Source organism: Armigeres subalbatus, unplaced genomic scaffold (genome assembly GCF_024139115.2).
Source record: "Armigeres subalbatus isolate Guangzhou_Male unplaced genomic scaffold, GZ_Asu_2 Contig1191, whole genome shotgun sequence".
In the NCBI taxonomy this organism is placed as follows: domain Eukaryota; kingdom Metazoa; phylum Arthropoda; class Insecta; order Diptera; family Culicidae; genus Armigeres; species Armigeres subalbatus.
The window spans coordinates 1-23,765 of record NW_026941947.1 but is presented as its reverse complement, the minus strand read 5'-3'; the positions used below and the strand labels follow the sequence as shown (position 1 = coordinate 23,765).

Genomic DNA, 23,765 nt, shown 5'->3' with positions numbered 1-23,765 from the left:
TTTCAAAGCGGCGAAGCTTGCCCTAAACAAGGCCATCAAAGAGAGCAAGAAAGACTGCTTCGATAGACTATGCCAGAGCGCCAACTCGAACCCATGGGGAGATGCCTATCGGTGGAGATGACCAAAACAAGAGGGGCACTGGTTCCTCTCCAGCGATGACCAACGAGGCTGAAGACGATCAAGTACTATTCCCGCACCACATACCAATCCATTGGCCGCCAGCAGCGAGGGTAGGAGCAAATGACAAAGAGGTGGCAACCCTAGCAGCACACATGTTCCATGTAGGTTACTGCAACTAACACGTAACCAGATTTAGTCACAATCAAGTTAATGCAACCAGTTTTGCCTGGCTTGTACAGCTCGGGAAGGGTGACGGTGGCAAAGCCCCTCGACTCGAGTAAAACACCTGGTCCAGACGGGATCCCGAACATAGCGTTAAAGGAAGCCATAATCACCAATCCGGACATGTTCAGGTCAGCCATGCCTTGACGAGCGGACATTCCCGGATATATGGAAGCGACAACGCTTTGTCATGTTACCGGAACCGGCCAAGCCACGACCCCTCAGCGTACAGGCCAATCTATCTAGTAGACACGGTAGGGAAGCTACGCGAGAATTGATCCAAAACAGGCTGTCGCTGTACGTGAAGAAGGCGAGAGGATTATCAAGCGAGAAATTTGGCTTTCGGAGAGGACGGTCTACTTTGGGTGCCATTGAATCGGTGGTTGATACTTCACAGGTCGCCATTGAATGCAAGCAACGCGGTGTACGCTACTGCTCAGTAATAGCACTCGTCGTGCGTAATGCATTCAACAGTGCGTGTTGAATGGAGATCCCGAACTTGTTGCTTCGACTGGGAGTAGAGCTGTACAAGATTCTGGGAAGCTACTTGCAGAGAAATGGTTGCGCAGTAAGAAGCTACAGGTGGCGCATCATAAAACGGAGATGATATTTACTTGTAAAGAACCGGAAATCGGTGTAGGAGGGGACAATTAGAGTCGGTGGCTACGATATTACCTCCAAGAAATCTTTTAAACAACTGGGGGTGTTTCTCGACGATAAGATGAGCTTCAAAAGTCATATCGACTACGTCTGCAAGCGTGCGACGAAGGCGGTAGCGGAACTATCGAGGATGATGGCGAACGGCTCTTGGGTTTGCCTCAGTAAGCGCGGGCTGCTGGCAAGCGTGGCAGTTTCAATACTGCGATACGGAGGTCCAGTCTGGGTATCGGCGTTGAGCGCAAAAAGCGAATCTAAAGAGTACTCATTATCAGCGCATATCGCACCGTATCTGGCGAGGCGGCATGTGTCCTCGCGGGCATGATGCCTATCAAACTGGTGGTGGAGGAAGAAGAGGAGTACCACGCACTCAGGGGCACCGGTAATGCTCGCAGGAATATCAAGGCAGCAACGGTAGTAGAATGGAAGAGAGAGTGGGACAATTCCGCTAAGGGATGGTGGACAAATCCCCTAGTCCCAATTGCAATGTTGCAGGCATGCACCACCGATAACATCATCATAAGAATGTGCCAGAACCCAGAAGAGTGGAAAGCGGTCGCAAGAGTGACGTCCAGGATGGCCGGGATCTTATAACGAAGTTGGAGTATGGAGCAGCAGTAGGTCGCCATTGCGGCGGAAGCCGCAGTTCCGGAGAGAACCGGAAGTTCTCTCCACCCGGCATCTTTGGATCGACCTCGGCACTCGTCCGGTCCCAGTTAAACGGGTCTTCGGTTACGGGAGAACTTCCGACATCGGGGACTATCTGAGTAGCTTGCGAGTACGTAGGATGTGGTACTGAATGGCAGAAGGAAAACATAAAGGGCTTAAGGACTTGAAGCTTCTGTGTGCTTACTGGTACAAACATGGGACCCAAAGGGCTCAGAAGTACCGTTTAGGGAGGTATACGCTTAGCACTGCCTATCCTCCAGAAGTAATACTGGAAGATAATTCCGGGAGGATCAGAGGACTAGAAGGGAGTGTAACTCAAGTAACCTTCCGTTACTTGGGTGGGCTTAGTGGGTAGGCCTTCCGTAAACCCCACTCCCTGAGTGATAATTTCAGGTGTCTGCTTGCAGATTTGCCTTATTCCCTCTAAAAAAAGACTGTCTAGGGGTCAACGTGCCCGCACCGAGGATGAAAGAGCGGACCGCCGTGGAGTGTTTCGAGCTTTAACAAGGTTATCAAGAGCAGCAAGAGAGCGTGTTTCGACAACCTATGCGAAGGAGCCAACACGAATCCGTAGGGTGACTTATTCCACCAATAAAGAATAATAGAAAAATAAAAGATACTAATAAAAGATTTTGTAATGGCGTTACCGACTGGATTTGCTTCACTTATTCAAATTTTGGCTTTCTCAGTCTGTTGAATTAAGAACGATTAATTGTATACGTTCCCTGTATACAACGTATACAACGAATCGTATACAATTAATCGTTTTTAATTCAACAGACTGAGAAAGCCAAATTTTGAATAACTAATAAAAGATATATCCAAATACACTTTATGTGTGGTCTGAAATCAGAAATTATTCAATTTATGTATGGTTCTATATCGATTACATGAGGTGGAGCTATTGCAAAATTTATAACGGCGACACATATATCATATATAACAATTATTGGCAGGGTTTTTCTTAGCCTCATTGCAGACGCAGACTTCTTTTCAAAAATTGAATCATATCTACGATTGGACAATATCACTTCAAGTCATCATAGACAGCTATTTGATTTCATTGAAGAAGTTATAGTCTAGTGTTATAGTTCACTTTTTTTGGATCTCCAGTAGCCTTACGAGCAAAGGCGTAGGACTGCAAATCCGGAGATGGCGAGTTCGATTCTCGGTCCGGTCTAGGATGTTTTCGGGTTGGAAACATTCTCGACACCCTGGGCATAGTGTATCCATTTTACTTGCCACACAAGATACATATACTCATGTAATGGCGGGCATAGAAAAGCTTTCAATTAATAACTGAGGAAATGCTAATAGAATACTAAGCTGAAAAGCAGGCAAGTTCCAGTTGGAATGTAGAGCCATTGAAGAAGAAGAAGAAAATAGTTTACTTTTAAAAAAGAAATCATATCCACAATTGCCATATTCAAACACGGGCATGGGCAAACACCTACTTCTTAATCCAGGCAAGCGCCTATTTTTAAAGAAAGAATTACATCCACCATTGCCTTCATCCGGGAAAGCGCCTTCTCTTGAAGAAAGGATCATACCCACCATTGCGTTTTCCTAGCGAACGTATGTTTTTAAAAAAGGGATCACATCCACCATAGCGCTAATCCGGGCAAGCACCTTGTTTTGAATTATATCCACCATTAATTTAATCTTGGTTAACGCCATTTTTTTTTAAAGGAGGAATCACATCCACAATTGCTTCAATCCCGGCAAGCGCCTACTTTTAAAGAAGGGATCACATCAACCAAGCCTTAATTCGGGCAAGCGCCTGCTCTTAAAAAAGTGATCTCATTCACCAATGCCTTAATCCTGGAAAGCGCCTTGTTTCAAAAAAGGGATCACACACCACCATTGCCTTAATCAGGGCAAGCGCCTCCTTTTAAAGAATGAATTACATCCACAATTGTCTTTTTCCGGGCAAGGGGAATGGTCCATTCTTGCAAAATGATTCTGGCGAAAAGCATTCTGGCAAATGACTTTCTGGCGAATGTCATACAACCCTTTATTTTTGTTTTCATTGTCACTTTCAACCCGGTGAATTGAAGGAATATGATTAATTTCGACTAGTCACTATTCTTTGCATATATCTATTAAAATAATTTAGAAATTTCAATTTTAAAATAAAGCACAACATCCTTTCATGACTGCCTTTCATGCGAAATTGATCAAAGAACGCACGATTCTTTCATTTGATCGCCTGAAATAGAAAAAGGCGCTTTGATCTCTGTTGATCTCTGTTTCTTACTCCACCATCGAAGTTCTTGAAGATATTCCTCCAGATGACCGTTCTCTCTAGAGCGTTCGGGTTTGGGAACTTAGTACAATGTTGGGCTTGGTTTAGGAATAAAATTCCGAATATTTGTTTATTTGTTTCTGGTATTTTGAGGGACGAGCTCGGTGGTCTAGTGGGTACCGCTTCTGCCTTAAGCCCTCTGTACACCTCCCGTGAACATGAACATGAACAAGAGGTGAGAAAGAGCGATAATTTCACAGTGAACATCGTCGTGGACAATCGAGTCTAGTTGGAAGTGTTGAATTATTGCCCACGAATGCAGGCAGCAAGTAAGTGTGCAGTAGTAAACGAAGAAAATAAAAATGAAACATATTGTCGCATATATGTATATGAATTATTTGAGTGGGTAATCTACGGAACGATGTTGATCAAGTTGTTTAATTTTAAACATCTTTTCGTTTAAATGTTCGGGATCGGGAATTTTGTTATGAAAATCCAGTAGGTACATACTTATGATTAACTTATTATACTTACTTATGATACTTAATGATTTCTGAATGGCAAACTTTCAACTGTGCAACCAAATGTATACATTTTGCACCGTTCAAAGCTGAATTAACAAGTTCCGGTGATCAATTGACCTGAATCCAAATATTATCTTTCGACTGGTTCGCATCAAAGGAGCTCTGGCAAAACTACCCACGAAGCATGTAATTCACATGATTCATTCTGTTCCACACATTAATACAATAATGTTCAATTATGCAATTATAGTTAAGAAAATACGAATTTACGAAAAGAGAAGTAATTTCTTCTAATTTTCTATCTAGTGACTTCTATCCCATTTGAACGATTGATTTTGACATGTAGTAACAAGTTTAATTTGATGAGGAGTTATTTATTTTTTTTACTTTTGCTAGATATAATTTTTGACTTTCTCTTTTGGCTTACATTTGTTTAATACTTTTCTTCATCTCATTTTTTTTAAAATTTATTATTCATTTGTTCGAATAGTGTTAATTAATGTTTGAATATTTGACCAGTTCGCCAATAAAAAATCCCAATTTTTGCTCAAGTTTTCGTGTATAAAATTCAATTGATCACGTATCGTATATCGTACTATTGAAAGTCTTAATATGTATTCAATAATTTTTGCTGTGCTAAGATTTTGTTGATAGTCATTATCCAAATTATGTAAATTACTCACATAAACTGTTTCAAATAAACAACTTTATTGAATAAACTCATATAGGTATACCTAATCACAAACATTCTGAATGATAATTATTATTAATATCTGTACCTCGTGGATGGTCATAATGCAAAGAGCATACAAGCATGTGTGTACCAAAAAAACAAGAGCAGACAGACAGGCAGGATGAAAACGATAGAGAGGCAATCTACACATCTTGTTAGATTCTTCATTCTCCCTGTATTGCTGTGGTGGATATATGGCGTATATGGTGTATATATCAGAGAGGAGAGAAGCTTTCTCTGGTAAATCAGGTAAAAAAATTTCACAGAGCTCGTTCACGTTCGAATGGCAAAAGCATTCTGAAAATCTGTTCACCGTGAACGACAGAGACGATGCACAAGCATATCGGAAGCATATCAAATGATTCAGTAGTAGCAAAGCAGAAAAAGTATGCCAAGCATTTATAACTAATATAGCTAAGACTTTGAATAAACAAAAGAATAAATAAATAAATAAATGAATGACTTAAAATTAATGGGTTGATAAATTAAAAAATGAACAATCGATTAAATTACAAAATTATTGATTTGAAAAACTAATAAATGGATAATTTTTTAGATTAATAAATTCACAAATAAATGAATTTATAAATTATTGAATAAAAAAAATATATAATAAAATAATCAAAAATAAAATAGTAAAATAAAAAAAATATTTCATGATAAGTTTATAGAGGTATGGTAATAAATTATTAAATTACCAAATTGATAAATAAACAAATTTAGAAATTCATAAATCAATGAGATAATAAATTAATAAATTGATGAATAAAAAAATGATAAATTAATCAATTATTAATTAATAAATTACTAAACTGCCGCTGCAAGCATAACTGTCTAATATTTTCATGATTTGCTATCTATATGGAAAAGTTATGCTTTTATTAACAGTAAACTAATAAATTAAAAAAAAAAAAATAAACTAATCACTCAAAAATCTAATATATCAACAACAGAAAATGATAAATCAATAAATTTATTTTGAAACTTAGTAAATCAGTGACTCCATAAATAAACGAATGAACAAATTATAATTAATGAACAATGATGATGGTGTTGTAAGAAATACACAAAAAAATTATATTTTTTCCTTCATTGCACACTAGGTAATCCGCTTTCAAAAGAGGAAAAAATAATAACTTTCTTTACGGACAACTTACAGAAGAGATTAAAGGCTTATTCAAAAAGGAATTTTCCAAAGAATTTAAGAATCAAGGACGTGGAACACTTCTGTATGTAGTTATAAGGCTCGTTTTGCCCCAATGTCCCATACGTCACCAGTTTACATATTTTTTGACATTTTATCTTTAGGACATTGCTCTAAATTTGTGTTTATCTCTTCACTGTGGATCGACAGAAGGGCACTACATATACTTTGCTGGAAAAAGTTGAAAATTTCAGGGATTTTGGTGTTTAATAAGCGTCAAAATGCATTTTATTTGAATTTTCCGGCCGCGTCAATTTGAAATCGTCGCAAAGCAAATTGTCGCCAGCAAACATGGCCATAAGATCTGTCAGATCAACTACGAAAAAAATTGTTTGATTTCAATAATCAGATTATTTCCAGAAGTTGAGTACTTTTTTTGCATGTTTCAATGATTTGGCTTTGCATTAACACAGATTTAAATTAAAGATATTGGCGACGATTTCAAAGGTGCACAAAAAGTGATCGACGCGATTTGTTACCAGCGAAACTGAAAATACTATTGATTTAAATGATATTTGCCAATAATATAATGAAAATAACAAATAATCATATATTTCATTGAATGTATTGAATTATAGGGGACTTTGGGGTCATACAAGTCTAAAAGCTCGTTTTACTCAATGTCCCATAAATCAATTTTTCATATTTTCGTCCTTTTATCTTTAAAATATTGTACTAAAATTGTGTTTTCCTTTTCATTGTGGATCCTCAAAAAGCACTATACATATTTTGTTGGCAATAATTGAAAATTAAAGTGTTTTTGGGGTAAAATAATCATCAAAGCGCATTTTAATATAAAATAAACTTCTAAGCTGGTTGACCTAAAAAACCCCTCGAATCATTTTTTTCAATACAATATACGAGTATTTGTTATTTTCATAGTTCTTCTTCTTCTTCTTATTGGCATTACATCCCCACACTGGGACAGAGCCGCCTCGCAGCTTAGTGTTCATTAAGCACTTCCACAGTTATTAACTGCGAGGTTTCTAAGCCAGGTTACCATTTTCGCATTCGTATATCATGAGGCTAGCACGATGATACTTTTATGCCCAGGGAAGTCGAGATAATTTCCAATCCGAAAATTGCCTAGACCGGCACCGGGAATCGAACCCAGCCACCCTCAGCATGGTCTTGCTTTGTAGCCGCGAGTCTTACCGCACGGCTAAGGAGGGCCCCACTATTTTCATAGTATAATTGACAAATTATCATTAAATTAATATTACTCACAATTATTGAGCTATATAATTGCATAGAGGAATTTGGGCGAAAAGGCATGAGAAAAAGGCATGAGAAAAGAATCCGATCTCATCCTATCTATTGTCACATCGACTCTCAAATAATATGATAACTCTTGTCTAGTTAAAGTGATCGGGTATGGTTTGGAATTGTTCGGCATCGGCTCTATCGAGAAGTATTTAAAAACCGTGTTTTATCCAATAAATCACAAAACAAAACATTTGCGAAATGATTTACTTCATTAGTTATTGTTTCACAAACATTTATCAATGTCTGTACAACATTTTTGGACAATAATATCAACAATTATCTGTAAATATTTTTTATTTTTACAGAATACTTGGAAAATTCACATAAAATGCACTTTGATGCCTATTTGACCCCTAAATCCCTTAAATTTCTAACTATTACCATATTTAATGCACCTCTATGGATCCACAGTGAAGAGATGAACACAATTTTAGAGAAATTTCCTAAAGATAAAATATAGAAAAAATATGAAAACTCGTGATATATGGAACATTGGGGCAATATCTACATACAGAAGTGTTCCACGTCCAATGAAACAGCACTCACTGAATTTTCTTGGAAAATTCTCTTTCGAATAAGCCCTTGATTTCTTCTGTAAATCGTTCGTAAAGAAAGTTAAAAAAAAATTTCCTCCTTCGAAATCGGATTTTCCCATTGTGCATTGGCTCTACATTCCACTGAAACTTGGCTTACCTTCTAGAGTAATAATTTGAAAGCTGTCAATCGCATAAGTATGTATGTGTGGCAAGTAAAATGGATACACTATACACTGGAAGGAAGCCGATAATGTTTCCAACCCGCAAACATTCTAGGCCGGACCGAGAATCGAACTCGCCATATGTGTTGGGAATCCTACGCCTTTGCTCGCCTGGAGGCCCGTATAAATATAATTTAATAAAAATAAAACACCAAAAAAACAAATCTTCCAGTCGTATTTCTTTTGTATATAAATTAACTATTACATCAAATATAAATCATAAAATAAAAAAATAAAAAATTATGAATAAATACAATGGTTTCTAGTTAGCCTTGTCAGCAAAGGCGGAGTATTCTCGATTTTCGTTGCGGTCTAAAAGATTTTTTTCGGGTTTTCAGCTATCTCGACTCATTGGCCATAGCGTATCTTTGTACTTGCAACATAAGACACATATCCATGCAATGGACGGGTACAGAATAGAAACATCAAATAATAACTGTGGAAATGTTAATGAAATATTGAGTAAAGAAGCAGGCCAAGATTCAGTGGTAATATAGAGCCATTGAAGAGGTAGAAGAAGAAGAAAAGGAATGAATTATTTTTTTTATAAATGAAGTAATCTATCTCTGAAAACATAAATTTTTCGATTGAATATACGAATGATTGAAATATTAAAATAAAAAATATTTAAAGAGAAAAAATAATATTACCAAATAATAAAAAAGAAACACAATTCATTTATGAGAAACTACTGAGTTAGTTTCCTTCCGACCAAACCGATACGAGTGTTAAAATGAGCGACAGCGACACACAAAGCAGGAACCCACCGAAACCGATTCAACGAGAACAGTAAACACTATCGGTCGGTGTGAACTCCCAATCCAAATCAATCTATTCTCCTTGTATTTTTGAATTCACCACAGCTCCACGTTCATGTTCACCGTCGCGTTTCCACTTGCGATGAGTTCACCGCAGATACGATTTCACGATGATTTCACAGGCATGACCGTGGAATGCTCATAAATCTGATATTATTGATGTTTTTCATGTTTGTATGCATCTCACTACTAAATGCAGGATCTGCCTTTCATTTGAACATGATTCCCTCACGATTTGAGTATGTATCAAGAAATTATTATCGAAAACAGTTTGTTCACGTTCACGTTCACGGGAGGTGTAAAATGCGCTTTATAAGCAGAGGGTCGTGGAATCAATCCCAGGCTCGTTCCGTTCATACTTTGTATTTCTACACACTTAACTCGTTTTACAGTATTCGGTATTTTTTTTCCAAAATCTCAACAGCAGAACTGTTCGATAATTATTTTACAGATTTTTTTTGTAATTTTTTCCATTGTTCAACTGTCAAATTCACCGAAAATCAGTAAATTTATTTACCGAACAGTTCTGCTGTTGAGATTTCAGTAAAATTTTACCGAATTCGGCAATTTATTTTAAGTGTGTACCTTAGTTCTTTCTGTGTTTCACTTTCTACCAAAACGATTCCTACTGTTATAAACTTCCACACAATCCCAAAACCTCCCGTGGCACCTATGAGAGGTCGTAGAGTTCTCTGCATCTTTCTTAAGTAGGTGTCCAACTACCCATCCTTCCTTTTCTTCAGCATTCGCAAGGACGTGACCAGGACAGATCTCGAGTATTGGAGAGTGCATTGCTTCCTTCTAAGAGATAGTGATTTGTCCCAAATCAATATCTGTGGTAACGGATGAAAGTGATACTCTTGGCTTGTACCACCTACGAATTTGTGCGAATTGCTCATTGCTAATGCTAATTCGTTTCTGGTAATTTTGAGGCTTTTTCGTTGTTTGAACCAACATTCTTTTTGAAGTGAAGAGATATATAAAATATCTAGTTTGAGTTTTCCGGAAAAAATAGGTCGGGTCCAGCTCGGGTTTAAATAGCTGAATTAATTCAGGTTCGGATCGGGTACGGGTTTTGTGAATGGCTTAATATCAGCTGAAAAGGAATCACCCAGGAAGCAGCTGTCACACGTCTTACCTGCACGATGGTCAGCAAACGAAAGTGAGGTCAGAGTCGCGGCCTACTGAGATGAGTATATTCAAATAGCACTTACTGCAAGTGCATAGCCCATAGGGTGAACTAGTCAACGTTTAGACCAGTATAAACTTACACCCACACAGGTTTTCGAATGTATAAAATGTCTGGTACAAGTTAGATAAGATTTTTCATTTCTAATTCCGATTGGGTCCGGGTTTGAAAGGAAATTATTAATCGGATCGGGTTCGGGTTTGCAAAATGTGAAACCCGACCATCTCTATCTATCCAGCCATGGCATGACCTCCAAGATCCGCAATTAGTTAGCACACTGTGGCTCATTTAGGAACCGGCAACAGGCAATTTCTGCTTCAAGGTACAGCTACCTTTGCCAAACCATTCTCACCAAGCGATGGATCATGTCCTACATGGATCAAATCTTTGACCCTCTAGGGTCAGTAGGACCCACTGTTGCAAAGACGAAGCTGTTCATGCAATGCTTGTGGGCGTTGAAGACGCCGAACAACGAATAATGGTATGAATGGGATCAACCTTTGCCTCCGAAGCTGCAGCATCAATGGAAAGAGTTCCACGCAACTATATATCTTCTTCGAGAAGTTCGAGTACTGCAATTCATCTCTATCATAGACGCTGTAAGCACTGAGCACCTCCATCCTTCGACGCAGCTGTACAAAAAGGTTGCAACATTGTACAGACCGTTCCACCAGTCTTTTTTGGTCCGACTCTACCACAATGATCCAGTGGCTCCGTTCGTCTTCAGGACGTTGGAAAACGTTCGTGGCAAATCGCGTAAGCCAGATCCAAGCAACCACTACTATTGAAAGGTGGAATCACACTGCGTGTTCTGATAATCCCGCAGATGACATTCCCGGGAACTGGATCCAGCCGATCTTCGCAACAAAACACGATAATGGAATGGCCCGACGTGGCTGCAGCTATCTCCAGATCAATGACCTGCCGGAATAATTTCTCGCCTGAAATGCGAGAGAAGAGATAATGTGCCTATCTGACCACTATACCCATATTGTACATTAAGATAACCAATCAGTCGATCTATAGGGGAGACTGGGGAGACTTTTCTGATTTACGATGTATCACAGCCAAAAATAAATAAACGTACGCGGTTTCCACACAGACTCTCTAAGAAATATAGTATTTAATTTTACTGATGTATGAAAGTCCTTAAATTATTGTTGTTATTGATACACAATCGATTTTTTGGAGTGCTGTCAAAAATCGACTTTTTAAGTATTCGGGGGAAATTGATCCTTCTTCCTTCTTGCTTTGATAGAATAAGAAAGGTGCCCTCAGATTTTTTAAATATTTTTCCTTCAAAATACGCGGAATTTTCGAACATGAACAATTTTTGTTATTGAATTCGACAGCATATGCAATTGTAATGATAATAATGATATCTACGCAATAAATAATTTTTCCTGCTAACCCTTCATCAAATCTGTCAAATCTACAAAAAATAAGAAGCCTGAGAACAGATTTATATGTTTTCAATTTTTTTCGCCAAATTTTTGTATGGGTGATTAACATTAACTTCAAATCCAAATATTCCACTTCCGATGACAATTGACCAGCTAAGGGATGGGTACTTAGCTGGTAGTGAAGCCTGGGCACTGTTGTCCTTCTGACATCAGCTAGAGTGAGAGGTGCGTCCTGTGGGGTCTGCCTAGGATGTGGTGGGGTTCGACAGTGGGCTCTGTTGAACTTCTATAAAAAGATGCATGTGTCCCCAAGCAAGCCCTATCAAAGCGACCGTGTGCCGCTCAAAGCGCACTAGCCTAGTCCTGGTGTTGGGTGGGACTTTAAACAAATTTGACCCGACTGATCGAGCGTCTGTCCACCAAGGAGGTGCGGCTCCAACAGCGTCTGTTCTGGCATCCAGCGGCTGAGTGTGAAATGCTATTCCCCGGAAGCTATACCGAAGATAGCAGCCCCATCCCGGTGGATAGGGAACCTTGGGCCAACAACCTACTGTTCCCGAAACATAAATTTGTTCGAGAATCCGATAATGAAAGAATACGGACTGATTTTACGGCGACGACTCTTAGCGCGAAACAACGGACACGAATAGGAACATGGAACGTTTTAACCCTAGCCCAGCAGGGTAAATTGGCACAACTTGCCAATGAGGCACGCCGCATGAAGCTTGAGATCCTGGGACTGAGTGAAGTCCGTTGGCCAAACTTTGGAGACACAGAACGCCGTCAGGACTAGTTCTATTATACTCTGGTTTGCGAGGTGAACACGCTTCCCGGCATCGCGGAGTTGGTTGTCTACTAAGCGCTCAGGCACACTCTGCGCGTATGAAGTGGGAACCTATAAGTGAAAGGATAATCGTTGCCAGATTTAGAACACGGGTCTTAAACCTTACTATAATCCAATGTTATGCGCCAACCGATGCTGCCGATCTGCAAGACAAAGAGAACTTCTACAGTCTACTCAATGCCGTCGTAGATAGAATTCCGAAGGGTGATATCAAGATCTGTTTGGGCGACTTCAATGCGAAGATCGGATCCGACAACTCGAACCATGAGCGCATTATGGGACGCCATGGTATCGGAGAAATGAGCGAAAATGGAGAGCTGTTCGCAGAATTTTGTGGTAATAACGACATGGTGATCAACAATTGATCATCGATGAGACCTGGAGGATAGAGGAACGAAGAAAAGCCAAAGCCGCGATAGAGCGATCGAAAAGCAGAGGAGCCAAAGTCTTAGCCCGTCAACGATACGCGGCTCTTGAGAAAGAAGTAAAACGCTCATGTCGACGGGACAAGCGAGCGTGGGCAGACTCTCTGGCCGACGAAGGAGAGAGAGCCGCCGCAACCGGGGACATTCGCCTCCTCTACGATATCTCACGACGCTTAAGCGGGCCAAGATGAATGCAACGATGCCTGTGAAAGACGCGAATGATCAGTTATTGACCGACCCAACTGACCAGCTGAAACGCTGGTTCGAGCACTTCGAACAACTTTTTCAAGTACCAGCCAGGCCATCACCACCTCGGCATGATCTGCCTAGGATCCGACGTATAACACGCGTCAATACCGAAGCTCCATCACTGCTAGAGATTCAAACAGCTATCCAAAGCATGAAATCGAATAAAGCCCCAGGGGTCGACCGCATATCAGCCGAGATTCTCAAAGCTGACCCCATGACATCCGCTCAACTACTGCATCGTTTATTTCGTAATATCTGGGACACCGCAACTTTCCCGGTCGACTGGATGCAAGGTATCTTAGTGAAGGTGCCCAAAAAGGGTGACCTGACTGTATGCGATAACTGGCGAGGCATTATGTTGCTGTGTACCGTTCTCAAAGTTCTGTGCAAAATTATCCTAGCCCGGATTCAGGAGAAGATCGATGCGACTCTCCGGCGGCAGCAAGCCGGATTCCGTGCCGGAAGATCCTGTGTGAACCATATTGTCACGCTCCGCATCATTCTGGAGCAGGTCAACGAATTCCAAGAGCCCCTTTACTTGGTATTCATTGACTACGAAAAAGCTTTCGACCGTCTCAATCACGAGAATATGTGGGGCGCCCTGAGACGCAAGGGAGTTCCTGAGAAAATCATCGGCCTCATCGAAGCACAGTACGAGGCCTTTTCTTGTAGAGTGCTGCACAATGGGGTCCTGTGTCCGACCCTATCCGGGTCGTAGCTGGTGTGAGGCAAGGATGTATTCTATCACCGTTACGGTTCCTCATCGTAATCGATGAGATTCTGGTAGATGCGATTGACCGTGAACCAAACCGCGGGCTGTTATGGCGGCCTATAAAAATGGAGCACCTAAACGACTTGGAATTGGCGGATGACATTGAACTCCTCGCGCAACGGCTCTCTGATATGCAGAGCAAGCTCAACGATCTTGTCGAGCGCTCCTCTTTGGCAGGTTTAGTCATCAACGTCAACAAAACCAAATCGTTGGATGTAAACACGGTGACTCCTTCCAGTTTCACAGCAGCCGGGCAACCAGTGGAGAATGTTGAAAGCTTCCAATATCTTGGTAGCCAAATGGCGTCAGACGGCGGTACCAAGATCGACATAGGCGCACGGATAAAGAAAGCAAGGGCTGCCTTTGTGAGTTTAGGAAGTATCTGGAAAAACAGGCAGATAAGTGAACGCACCAAAATACGAATTTTCAACTCTAACGTGAAATCTGTCCTGTTATACGCTAGCGAAACATGGTGTGTATCAGTGGAGAACACTCAACGGCTGCAGGTGTTCATTAACAGATGCCTGCGGTATATAATTCACAACTGGATCTCAAACAACGAGCTCCATCGTCGTTGTCACCAGAGGCCGATAGCAACAGAAATTCGGGATCGGAAGTGGGGCTGGGTCGGCCACACTCTACGTAGGGGCGGAAACGAAATCTGTAAACAAGCATTAGACTGGAACCCAGCGGGACATCGCAGCAGAGGCAGACCCAGAGGCTCATGGCGGCGAAGCTTCAATAAAGAAATAAAAGAAGTCGACCGAAATCTAACCTGGCAACAGGTTAAAGCGATAGCCGAGCAACGCTCAGGATGGAGATCTTTCAAGTCGGCCCTTTGCACCACCGGAGGTGTACAGGATCCATAAGTAAGTAAGTTTGATGGAATGTTGACATTTTCATAAGTACAGATCATATTTATGGCTTTGTGCTGTGAAAAAACGAAAGCATTTGGTCATTGTTATGAAAAGTTGTTCAAATTTTGCGTGGCCAATAAAAAAATCTTTAAGAAGTTCAAAACATACAAACCGCCTTGCAGAAAAAATAAGGTTGTCAATCCAAAAAAAAAATCCCCACATATATGTCATTTGTGTAAAGGATCTGTACTAAAAATACGCTAGGACAAAACTACTCAAGCATCCCCATGTTACCCTACGGTAGAGAATAAAGTTCGTGCATGATAAATTCTACCCCAAAATTGAATTGTCTCTATCAATTCCGAAAATAACTGCTTATTCGCGACTTTAAGCCCGCAAAGTGGGAAAGCAAATTCAGTTTAAAGTGTAAGACACACAAGGAGTGGAAATGTGCTTCTAAACTACGCTCTGGTGAAAAAACAAAGAAAGTAGTTTTTCCGAGAAGTTCCCACTTATTTAATCTACTGATTGCCGTTTATTGCGATGAAGAAAAACCTTCGGTCCAGTGAAAAACCCTGTGGCCGTTAACAATAGGTCTGTTTCTTGTTCGTGCTACTCGAACAGTTATCAGGAAATAAGATGGAATTCGTGCTATTCATATGAAAATCCAAATCATGTTGTTTCTTTTGCGTCGTTTGTCTTTAAGTCTCAATTTTTACGTGCAAAAAATAGATCAAGTATATCAAAATTCAATATTGACACCCCAACATTCCAAATCACCTAATTCCATAGCCATTAAATCGAAACCACTGTAGGATAATTGCGATCATTTTCCGTAATCTGCCATAACGTGTTATTAATAATGCCACACCCATTAATCATTTCGCTCATCATCCCCAACATTATATCGTCAGCGCCATTTCTAGTCGGTAATTGATTTACCGCACCGATCGACCGGAGCTCAATAAACGAAACCCATCGGTGTCGGTAGTAATTATCTTCACACTCCTACAGCGCATCGTTCTGGTCTTTTGTTCTCACGCTTCTTTTTCCTTCCCATCTTGCAGGTTGAACACCGTGATTCCTAACCCGAAGCCCGACGTACCCAGCAGAGGCAATCATGGCACCTTGTGAAGCTGTTTAGCAATCCGCATCAATCTGGCCTTCGGCAGCGATGTACCAAGCTGGCTCAGGCCATTGGCACCTGGCAGCCATCGTTACGGGACGCATTGATGGCACGCCGCAAACAGCTAGATCAAGCGATCGAAGGTCTCGGTGTTCACGGATTGACGGCCGATCACAGCGGATCGCTGATCTCGCTGCACGTGGCACTGAAAAATGAACTCCAGCGGCACATCGACACCTACAAAACCGCCATACACAAACTGGAGGAGCTTAGCACCGTGACGGTTAATCCAGATCCTGCCCAATCCTCCCACCAGCGGTTGCTGGCCATCAGCCACGGGGACATCCAGCAGCGGTTGATCGATAACAAAACACTACTCACCATGCTTGACAAACCGGCACTCAAACAGCTCAGTCAGCTGTTGGAAAACCTGACGCAGCGGGTCCAAAACGATAAGGAGGCGCTGTTCTGCGTGGGACAGATCCGGCGCATCGATACCTCAGCGAACACGGAGGAGAGGTAAATATTATATCTTGAAAATACATCCCCAACTGATTTCTTCTCACCTAGAACCCACAAAATTAATTTCATTTTTTACATTTCACACGTACAGACCTGCAGCTGGCCTGTTGATGAACTACTCTCGCGGTTGCGAAGCCGTTCTGGGACTGATGGGACCCCTGTCGGCACCTAGCAGCCCAACGAGCAATGGATGCGGCAGCGGAAGCGATGGTTACCACTCCGATTCAGACACAGACGAAACTAAGTATTTACCCCAGTAGCTAAGCCTTCCTGTTGCGTAATTGTGTTGGACATAAATTGACAACAATCATTCCCAGATTTCGCTTTTCCTTATTCATCATCAGAGTTCTTACTAATCAATCGTTGAAAATTTCCCCTTTTCGTTTTTTTTCGCATTTGCATTTTTGCATTTATTTTACTTACATCCCTCGATGGCCCTGTGGACAATTGCGGAGCAGTTCCGAACTGGTGCGACAATACGGTACGATGTATAGCAAGAACCGAATCGACACGTTGGATTCGCTCAATAGTTTACCGCAGCTGAAACACGCCCACCAGCTCAAAGCCAAGATACTGTTCTCGATTATTGTGGTAAGGTTATAAAAATGGATTGGTAAATATTGGAGAATTATAAGATTTAAACAGTCTGATAGCATCAAACAACAAGCTTAGTATTGTAGCTTGTAGCAATTTCTTAGACAATTTTTTTACGAAGTCGCGTATTCTATTTATTTATCAATATTCGAATGCTCAGACGTGCTTGTTAGAAAATATTATTAAAATAACGCAAAGTAAAAGTCTGTTACTTAGCCGCACTGAGGTTAATAGTATTGAAGCAATTTCGAAGCCAATTTTTTTCTACATTGCCGCGTATTTCATTTAATTTTCTTCCACTAGCATGTTCTTTCAAATTCCTTCGGGAAATTCCACTGAATTTGTGTAAATTTAATAACCACGAGCAACGTGTTGGAAGCTCTTAAATCACTTTCAATTACTTCGAATGCTCAAACAAGCAAAAGTGATTTGACTGAAAAAAAATCGTTATTTTAATAACGCTAAGACTGTTACTTACTTTGCCGCACTAAGGTTAAAATATTTCCTGACAAATTACTCTAACTGCTACCTGCATTCAACCACCGGTTAATAAGCAGCGGCATTCAAATAACAGACACTGGTCTCCGATACACAATTCGTAACGCATGGTCCGACCTATACTTAGCCTGTTAGTCAACGATCACCCGGATCTGATTATCCAAGGTGTCAATAAAGTAATCCACCGACTACCTACTCGACTGACGTCTGATGAACCCCCAATCAGTAAATCATATCCTCCGAGCTCAATGCCAACCAGCATCGCCATTATCGGTCTGTCCATCAGCGACTGACGACGACGACAGTGTCGACGGGAGTAGCGTGATAGGTGAAATTGACACCGTCGCGTCATCTCTGCACTGTACACATTTGCTTCTGTACGACGATTCCTTCCCTTTGCCAATAGTCAAGATCCACAATTTTGCAGTTGCTCCAAAGACAATGATTAACTGTTATTATTTCCTTCCCAATGATCGCTTCTCCCCTGCCTGCAGTTGGCATTTCGCGCCTGCCATGGCCTGAAGGAACGCAAAGTACTCGAAGTGCGCCGAACGTTGCACGTGCTGGATGCGAACGACGACGCGACGGCCGCGCTGGACCGGGCCGTTCGGCAGAATCTCAAAGACACCGCCGACCGGTTTCCGATGGGCGACGTCGAGCGACAGGTTGCCAATCAGGTGAGTGAACTGCAGAAACGGTGCGCGTTATCACCGCAAACGATTAGCTACCGCAAACACCATGCGGGATAGACGCAATATTGGGTATGGGTTTGGGGTGGTGTGTTTAGTTTACCGATCCGATCAGCGACGCAATCTCAGGGCGATCGGTTTTTGTTCCGTTTATGATTTATGCTACACTGCCTACTCGTTACTGTTTATGGAACTTTCTTCGACGCAGGTGCTGTCAACGCTGCATGAGTATCCTTGCCTGGAGGCTTGCATCCCGTTGATCCACTACATCAGCGACTGTGTGCGGCTGGCTTGGAAGATGACCAACCAAACGGTGCCCTACTACCTGGATACGGATTTTACATTGGGTAAGTTGATGATCAATCAAATGTGTGTTATTACAATCCTCATGTGAGAAGAAATTGCGATTACAAAGCTGTAGAAATACTAATTGCCAGTTTTCAACTTTGAATGAACATTATTAAGACACAGTAAGACGCCATAGACACATTGAATAGTTCTGATACAATATGGTAGGTATGAAGCATTGAAACAGAATGTATTCAAAGAAGAACAGAGAGCATTTTACGATGTTAAGCTGAGTACGATGGGGCAGGTGACCCATCAAATCGAATATTTCTCTTCAATTTATTATATACGCCAAAATTGTCCTGTGAAAAATATCTGATTTTCTTAGAATTTTGAATAATTCTGTTATTTTCAAGTGAATTTTAGAAGAAATTCTAAGAATCGGTATTTCTCCGGAAATTCTATTAAAAATTCCATTCCTGTAAGAATTTCTTGGCCAAATCTATCCTAAAATATTTCAGGCTTTCCTCTGGAAATTTCTTCGAGAATTCATTCTGAAATTTTTCCAGGAGTGTATTCAAAAATGTCTTTTAAATATCCTTTAGTTTTCCACTCCAAAAATTCCCTGCAGGAATAGTTTAGAAAAAAAATCTCCATTAATTCCTTTTGGGTTTCATCGAGGGACTCCTACGGAAAATCCTCGGGAAAGGCCTTCATTAATTTATCTAGAAATTCCTTCGGAACTTCCTTTCAACAAAACCATACAAAACTCATGTAATCCTAAAGGAATTTTTGTAAGGATTTCTGAAGGAAATATAAAAGGCTTTTCCAGATGAATTTTTCAAGAACCTCTTGAAGCTATTTCTAAATGATTCGTAAAAGAATTCATTAACGACATTCTGGAGCGATTCCCAAGAAAATTTCTAGACAAATATCCGAAGATGTTGAGGAGTATTTAATTACTTTTCAGGAGGAATGTCCGAAGCTATTCCTAAAAAGGTCCAGTAACATCGGATAGACACCTTAACGTGGTGTGTTACGGAGTAAGATTTACCATGGTCACATTGCCAGCTTTAGGCAAATCCTGATCCAATAGATACCCTACCCTCCCCAATATCCAACTCCGTGGCACTTATGAGGGTGTCCCTAAGTCGGTGACCTCTCTTAAGTAATCACCACATTACCATTTTCTTCCTCTCCATAGTCACGGTGAAGATAAGCGTATCCCGGAGTAGTAATTCTCATGCTTTTGTTAATTTTATCGTAGATGGGAACCAAGGACTACTCCCCTTCTTGATTTCTGAGAGCTCTGATAGCTTGTAAATTAATTCTCGAAGGAATCCCTAGAAGAATTTGCAAAGTAATTTCTAAAGGAATTTTCGAGGATATTTCGAAAGGTATTTCCGAAGACAAATTGAAAAAAAAAATGAATTTCGAAAATAATTTGGAATCCTCCCATTGGATATTCCTCACAATATTCATTCGAAAATTTAAAAATTGGAATTATAAGATAAGTTCGACAGTCACTCCGTAATTCCTTTACGAATCCTTTTAGGAATTTCTTTGGAATACGTTTCTGCCAGTACTATCTCAAGTAATCCTTCAGGAATTTCTTGGAGTTCCTTCGAAATTTCTCTCAGAAATTTCTTCAGATCTCCAGGAATTCTTTCAAAATGCTTATAGGAATTCCTTCGCTCATTCATCCGGATTTTTTAGCAACTCTTCCAGGAATACCTTTAGACCTTCGGAGATTCCTTTTGAAATTTCTTCGGAATTCCCTTTGAGCATTCTTTCGGGAATCCCGTTAAAAACCTCTCAGAAATTCTATCAGGAATCCTTCGGAAATTTCATTTTGAAATTCTTTTGATAATTCCTTCGAGAAATCTTTAGAAATTTCTTACAAAGTTCCTCCAGGAAATCGTTAGAAATTCCTCCGGAAATTCCTTTACGATTCCATTTTTATTTTCAACATTTTTTCGATAGATTTCTCACCAAAATTTCTGGAATAATTCCTGCAGGAATTTAGAAAGGAATATTACATTCACAGAGAAAAATAATGAAAAGTAATCAGCGCGTAAATAATAAAGACGTGGAAAATTACACTATTCTGAGCGTACATGGATCTTTCAAAAAAAGTTCGCCCTAAATGTATGCAATTTACCTAGCATTATGACACTTATTCGTATAAAAAGTGACATAATGCAATACAAATTGCATACATTCATGTGATAATATCGATTAAATTTACGCGCTTTTTGGCATTCCCTTTATGTGCATTACTTTCGTGTAAATTTCAACAACTTTTTCTATCTGTGTTGTTTTATAAAAAAATCTGAAGAAATTTACAAAGGCTTTTCGGAAAGTTTTGCGAAAGGATCCCTGGAGGAGTATTCAAATGAGCTATTACGAAAATTTCATAAATTATTCATGGAGGAATTCTCCAAAAAATATCTGGTGGATTTTCTGGAGAAAATCTTGGAGGAATTTCTAAATGTATTTCAGGAGGAGTTTTCAAGTGAATTTTCAAAGAATAACCTGAATAGGTTTTCGAAAAGAATTTTTAAGAAATTGTTGAATAATTATTAAAGATATTTACGAAAAACTCCAAATGGAATTCTCAAGCAAATACCTATTGGAATATTTATATGAACTTTTAGATTTCTACAGGAATGCGTTCGGCAATTACTTAAAAAACCCTTCGGGAGTTCTTCTAGGAATTCATCCTTCCTTTGATAATTATAATTATTACGATTATAATCTGAACAGTAGCAAAAGAAAACCTTGTTTTGAATCTGGAATAAGGACTTTATGCCAAAAAGAAAAAAAACCCAAAAATATCGGGTTTTGCAGTCGATTCGTCATCATACTTATTCGGATGGGGAAGCGTCGTTTAGCCGAAACCCATTCGGCCGAAAGCCATTTGGCCGAATGCCACTAGGCCGAACAAACCATTAGGCCGAAACCCATTTGGCCGAACGGGTCATCCGGCCGAATGAAATTTTCTTAAGGGAATTCCTTCAGATTTTTTTTTTGAAAATTGCCCTAGAAATTCTTGCGGAAATTGTTTTAGAAATTCTTTCAAACTTTTTCAAGAAATGCATTCAACAATTATTTCAGGCATGTAATTTCTTCCAGTAATTTCTTAAAAAATCCTTCGGAATTTCTTTAGAATATCATTCAGTAATCTTCTTGATTTTTTTAAATTCCTTCGGACATACCTCCGGAAATTTAATTAGTCTCAAACCTTCGGATATTCCTTTAAAACTTTTTCGGAAATCACTTAAGAAATTTATTCACAAACTCTTTTAAGAAATTGAAAAAAAAAACACGATGGCGGCACGTTTCTATACAGATACTTTTCACACATTTTTGACGATTGTGACATGATTTCAAATGTCTCGATAATATGTTCGGTGTTTTGATGGCTGTTGATTTCAAGATAGACCATACCGAATGATAAATTCAATCCAAATCGGGTGAGTAGGAAGGCAATTCCTTTTTGTTCGGAAAACCGGAAAAAAGCATTCACAAAGATTTTTTTTTATACATGAAATGACGCTCAGTGTTCTCAGAATATACATCTGTTTCAGCCTGCTGAATTGTTATGCCCATATAGCTACCGATTAAGTCCATTATTGTCTGTTTTTGATTTGTAGAAGCAAACTATAAAAATCTGTACGGATGATTTACAGACGCCCTGTATTCTCCCGCATGTATCGAAGAGACCATGGTTCAAAGGGTTGATTGTGGAAAGTGATTTCATTCGAAGTCGACAGTTTAATGATAATCACTACTTGCTAAGTGCACCTACCCCAACAAACAATTTTAGCTGAATAAGCTAGTTTTTTAGCCGAAGAAGACTATTCTTAGACCAGCTTTTTACGCGATGGTGCTATAATGCTTTGAATTTCCCCTTTTTGATATTGTTGTGTCCACTCTAAATTTTTCAAAAATAGATCTCAGCAATCTTGTTCAATTTTCTACGTAGGTATACACTGCCGTTATACGCATAACTGTCCCATGTATATAGGGAATCCCAGCAAACATGGGACAAATATGCGTATGACGGCAGTACAAAAGGATTAAACAAAATGATTGAGATAGGCAAAATTTGGCACAAATTCAAATCCTTATAACTTTTTGAAAATTTGATGAAATTGGACAAAACCGGAAGCATTCGACGGCAAATTTAGTCAAGATTTAGGGGCAAGCCAGAGTAAACGCGACGTGCGATGCGACGCGACGCGACAGTGCAATTTGACAGCCAGTTGATAATGATTGTTATTCTTTTACGTGAGTCGCGTCGCGTCGCATCGCTCGTCGCGTTTACTCTGGCTTGCCCCTTAGGAACAGGCATGGTCACGAATACTGGCCCCCGGACACCGGAGATGTTCTGGTTTTTCGGAGGCTATGTCAAAAACACAATTTTTCTGCCGCTCGTATTTTTGTATGGTTTGAAGTTGGTCAACTTCGTGCGGCGGCGAAATCTATTCGACAGGAGAGTCCAAAAGCATCTCCATGAAAAACCTTGAACTTTGATACTCATTTAGATATTCGAACATTTGCAAATTGGCCACTTCACCCGGGACACCTGGAACCTACTACAGAGTGGTCATGACAGCTGCTGATTCTTAAATGCATTTAGAAGTATCACCTCGGAAAATCTTGATATGGTTCTGGTTGTTTTTCAAATTGGCCACTTCCCCCGGGGCACCTGGAACCTACTACAGATTGGTGAGGGCAACTGATCGTCCTGAATATGCTTCCTTAAGCATCTCCATGAAAAATCTTGATGTTTGGTGCTAATATAATATGGTACCGGATAATATATACGTGATTGGAAGGATATACATAATTGACCATAGTATCCGGAAACAGGTTTACTGAAACGGCCATATCTCGGATGTTTTCCAACGGATCTTAGCGCAACCACCCGCATTCAATTTTCAATAAGATCTAGTTTCAAGGAAAATAGTGTTCATCGATGTAACTTCAAACCACACAAAATACGAGCAGCAGAAAAATGTGTTTTGACATAGCCTCCGAAAATCCGGAACATTTCCGGTGTCCGGGGGCCAGTATTCATGACCATGC

General features: G+C 40.1%; 1 protein-coding gene across 1 annotated transcript; it reads left to right on the top strand.

The window, feature by feature from the left end:
- Positions 1–1,323: 1,323 nt before the first annotated feature.
- LOC134202363 (uncharacterized) lies at positions 1,324–18,730 on the top strand (the record flags this gene model as incomplete). The annotated part of the gene is given in 7 exon segments (XM_062677378.1): positions 1,324–1,433; positions 16,022–16,068; positions 16,071–16,599; positions 16,694–16,846; positions 17,061–17,193; positions 18,189–18,371; positions 18,592–18,730. Coding segments are annotated over 7 exon segments (1,294 nt in total), but the record flags the coding sequence as incomplete, so codon positions are not given.
- Positions 18,731–23,765: the final 5,035 nt, after the last annotated feature.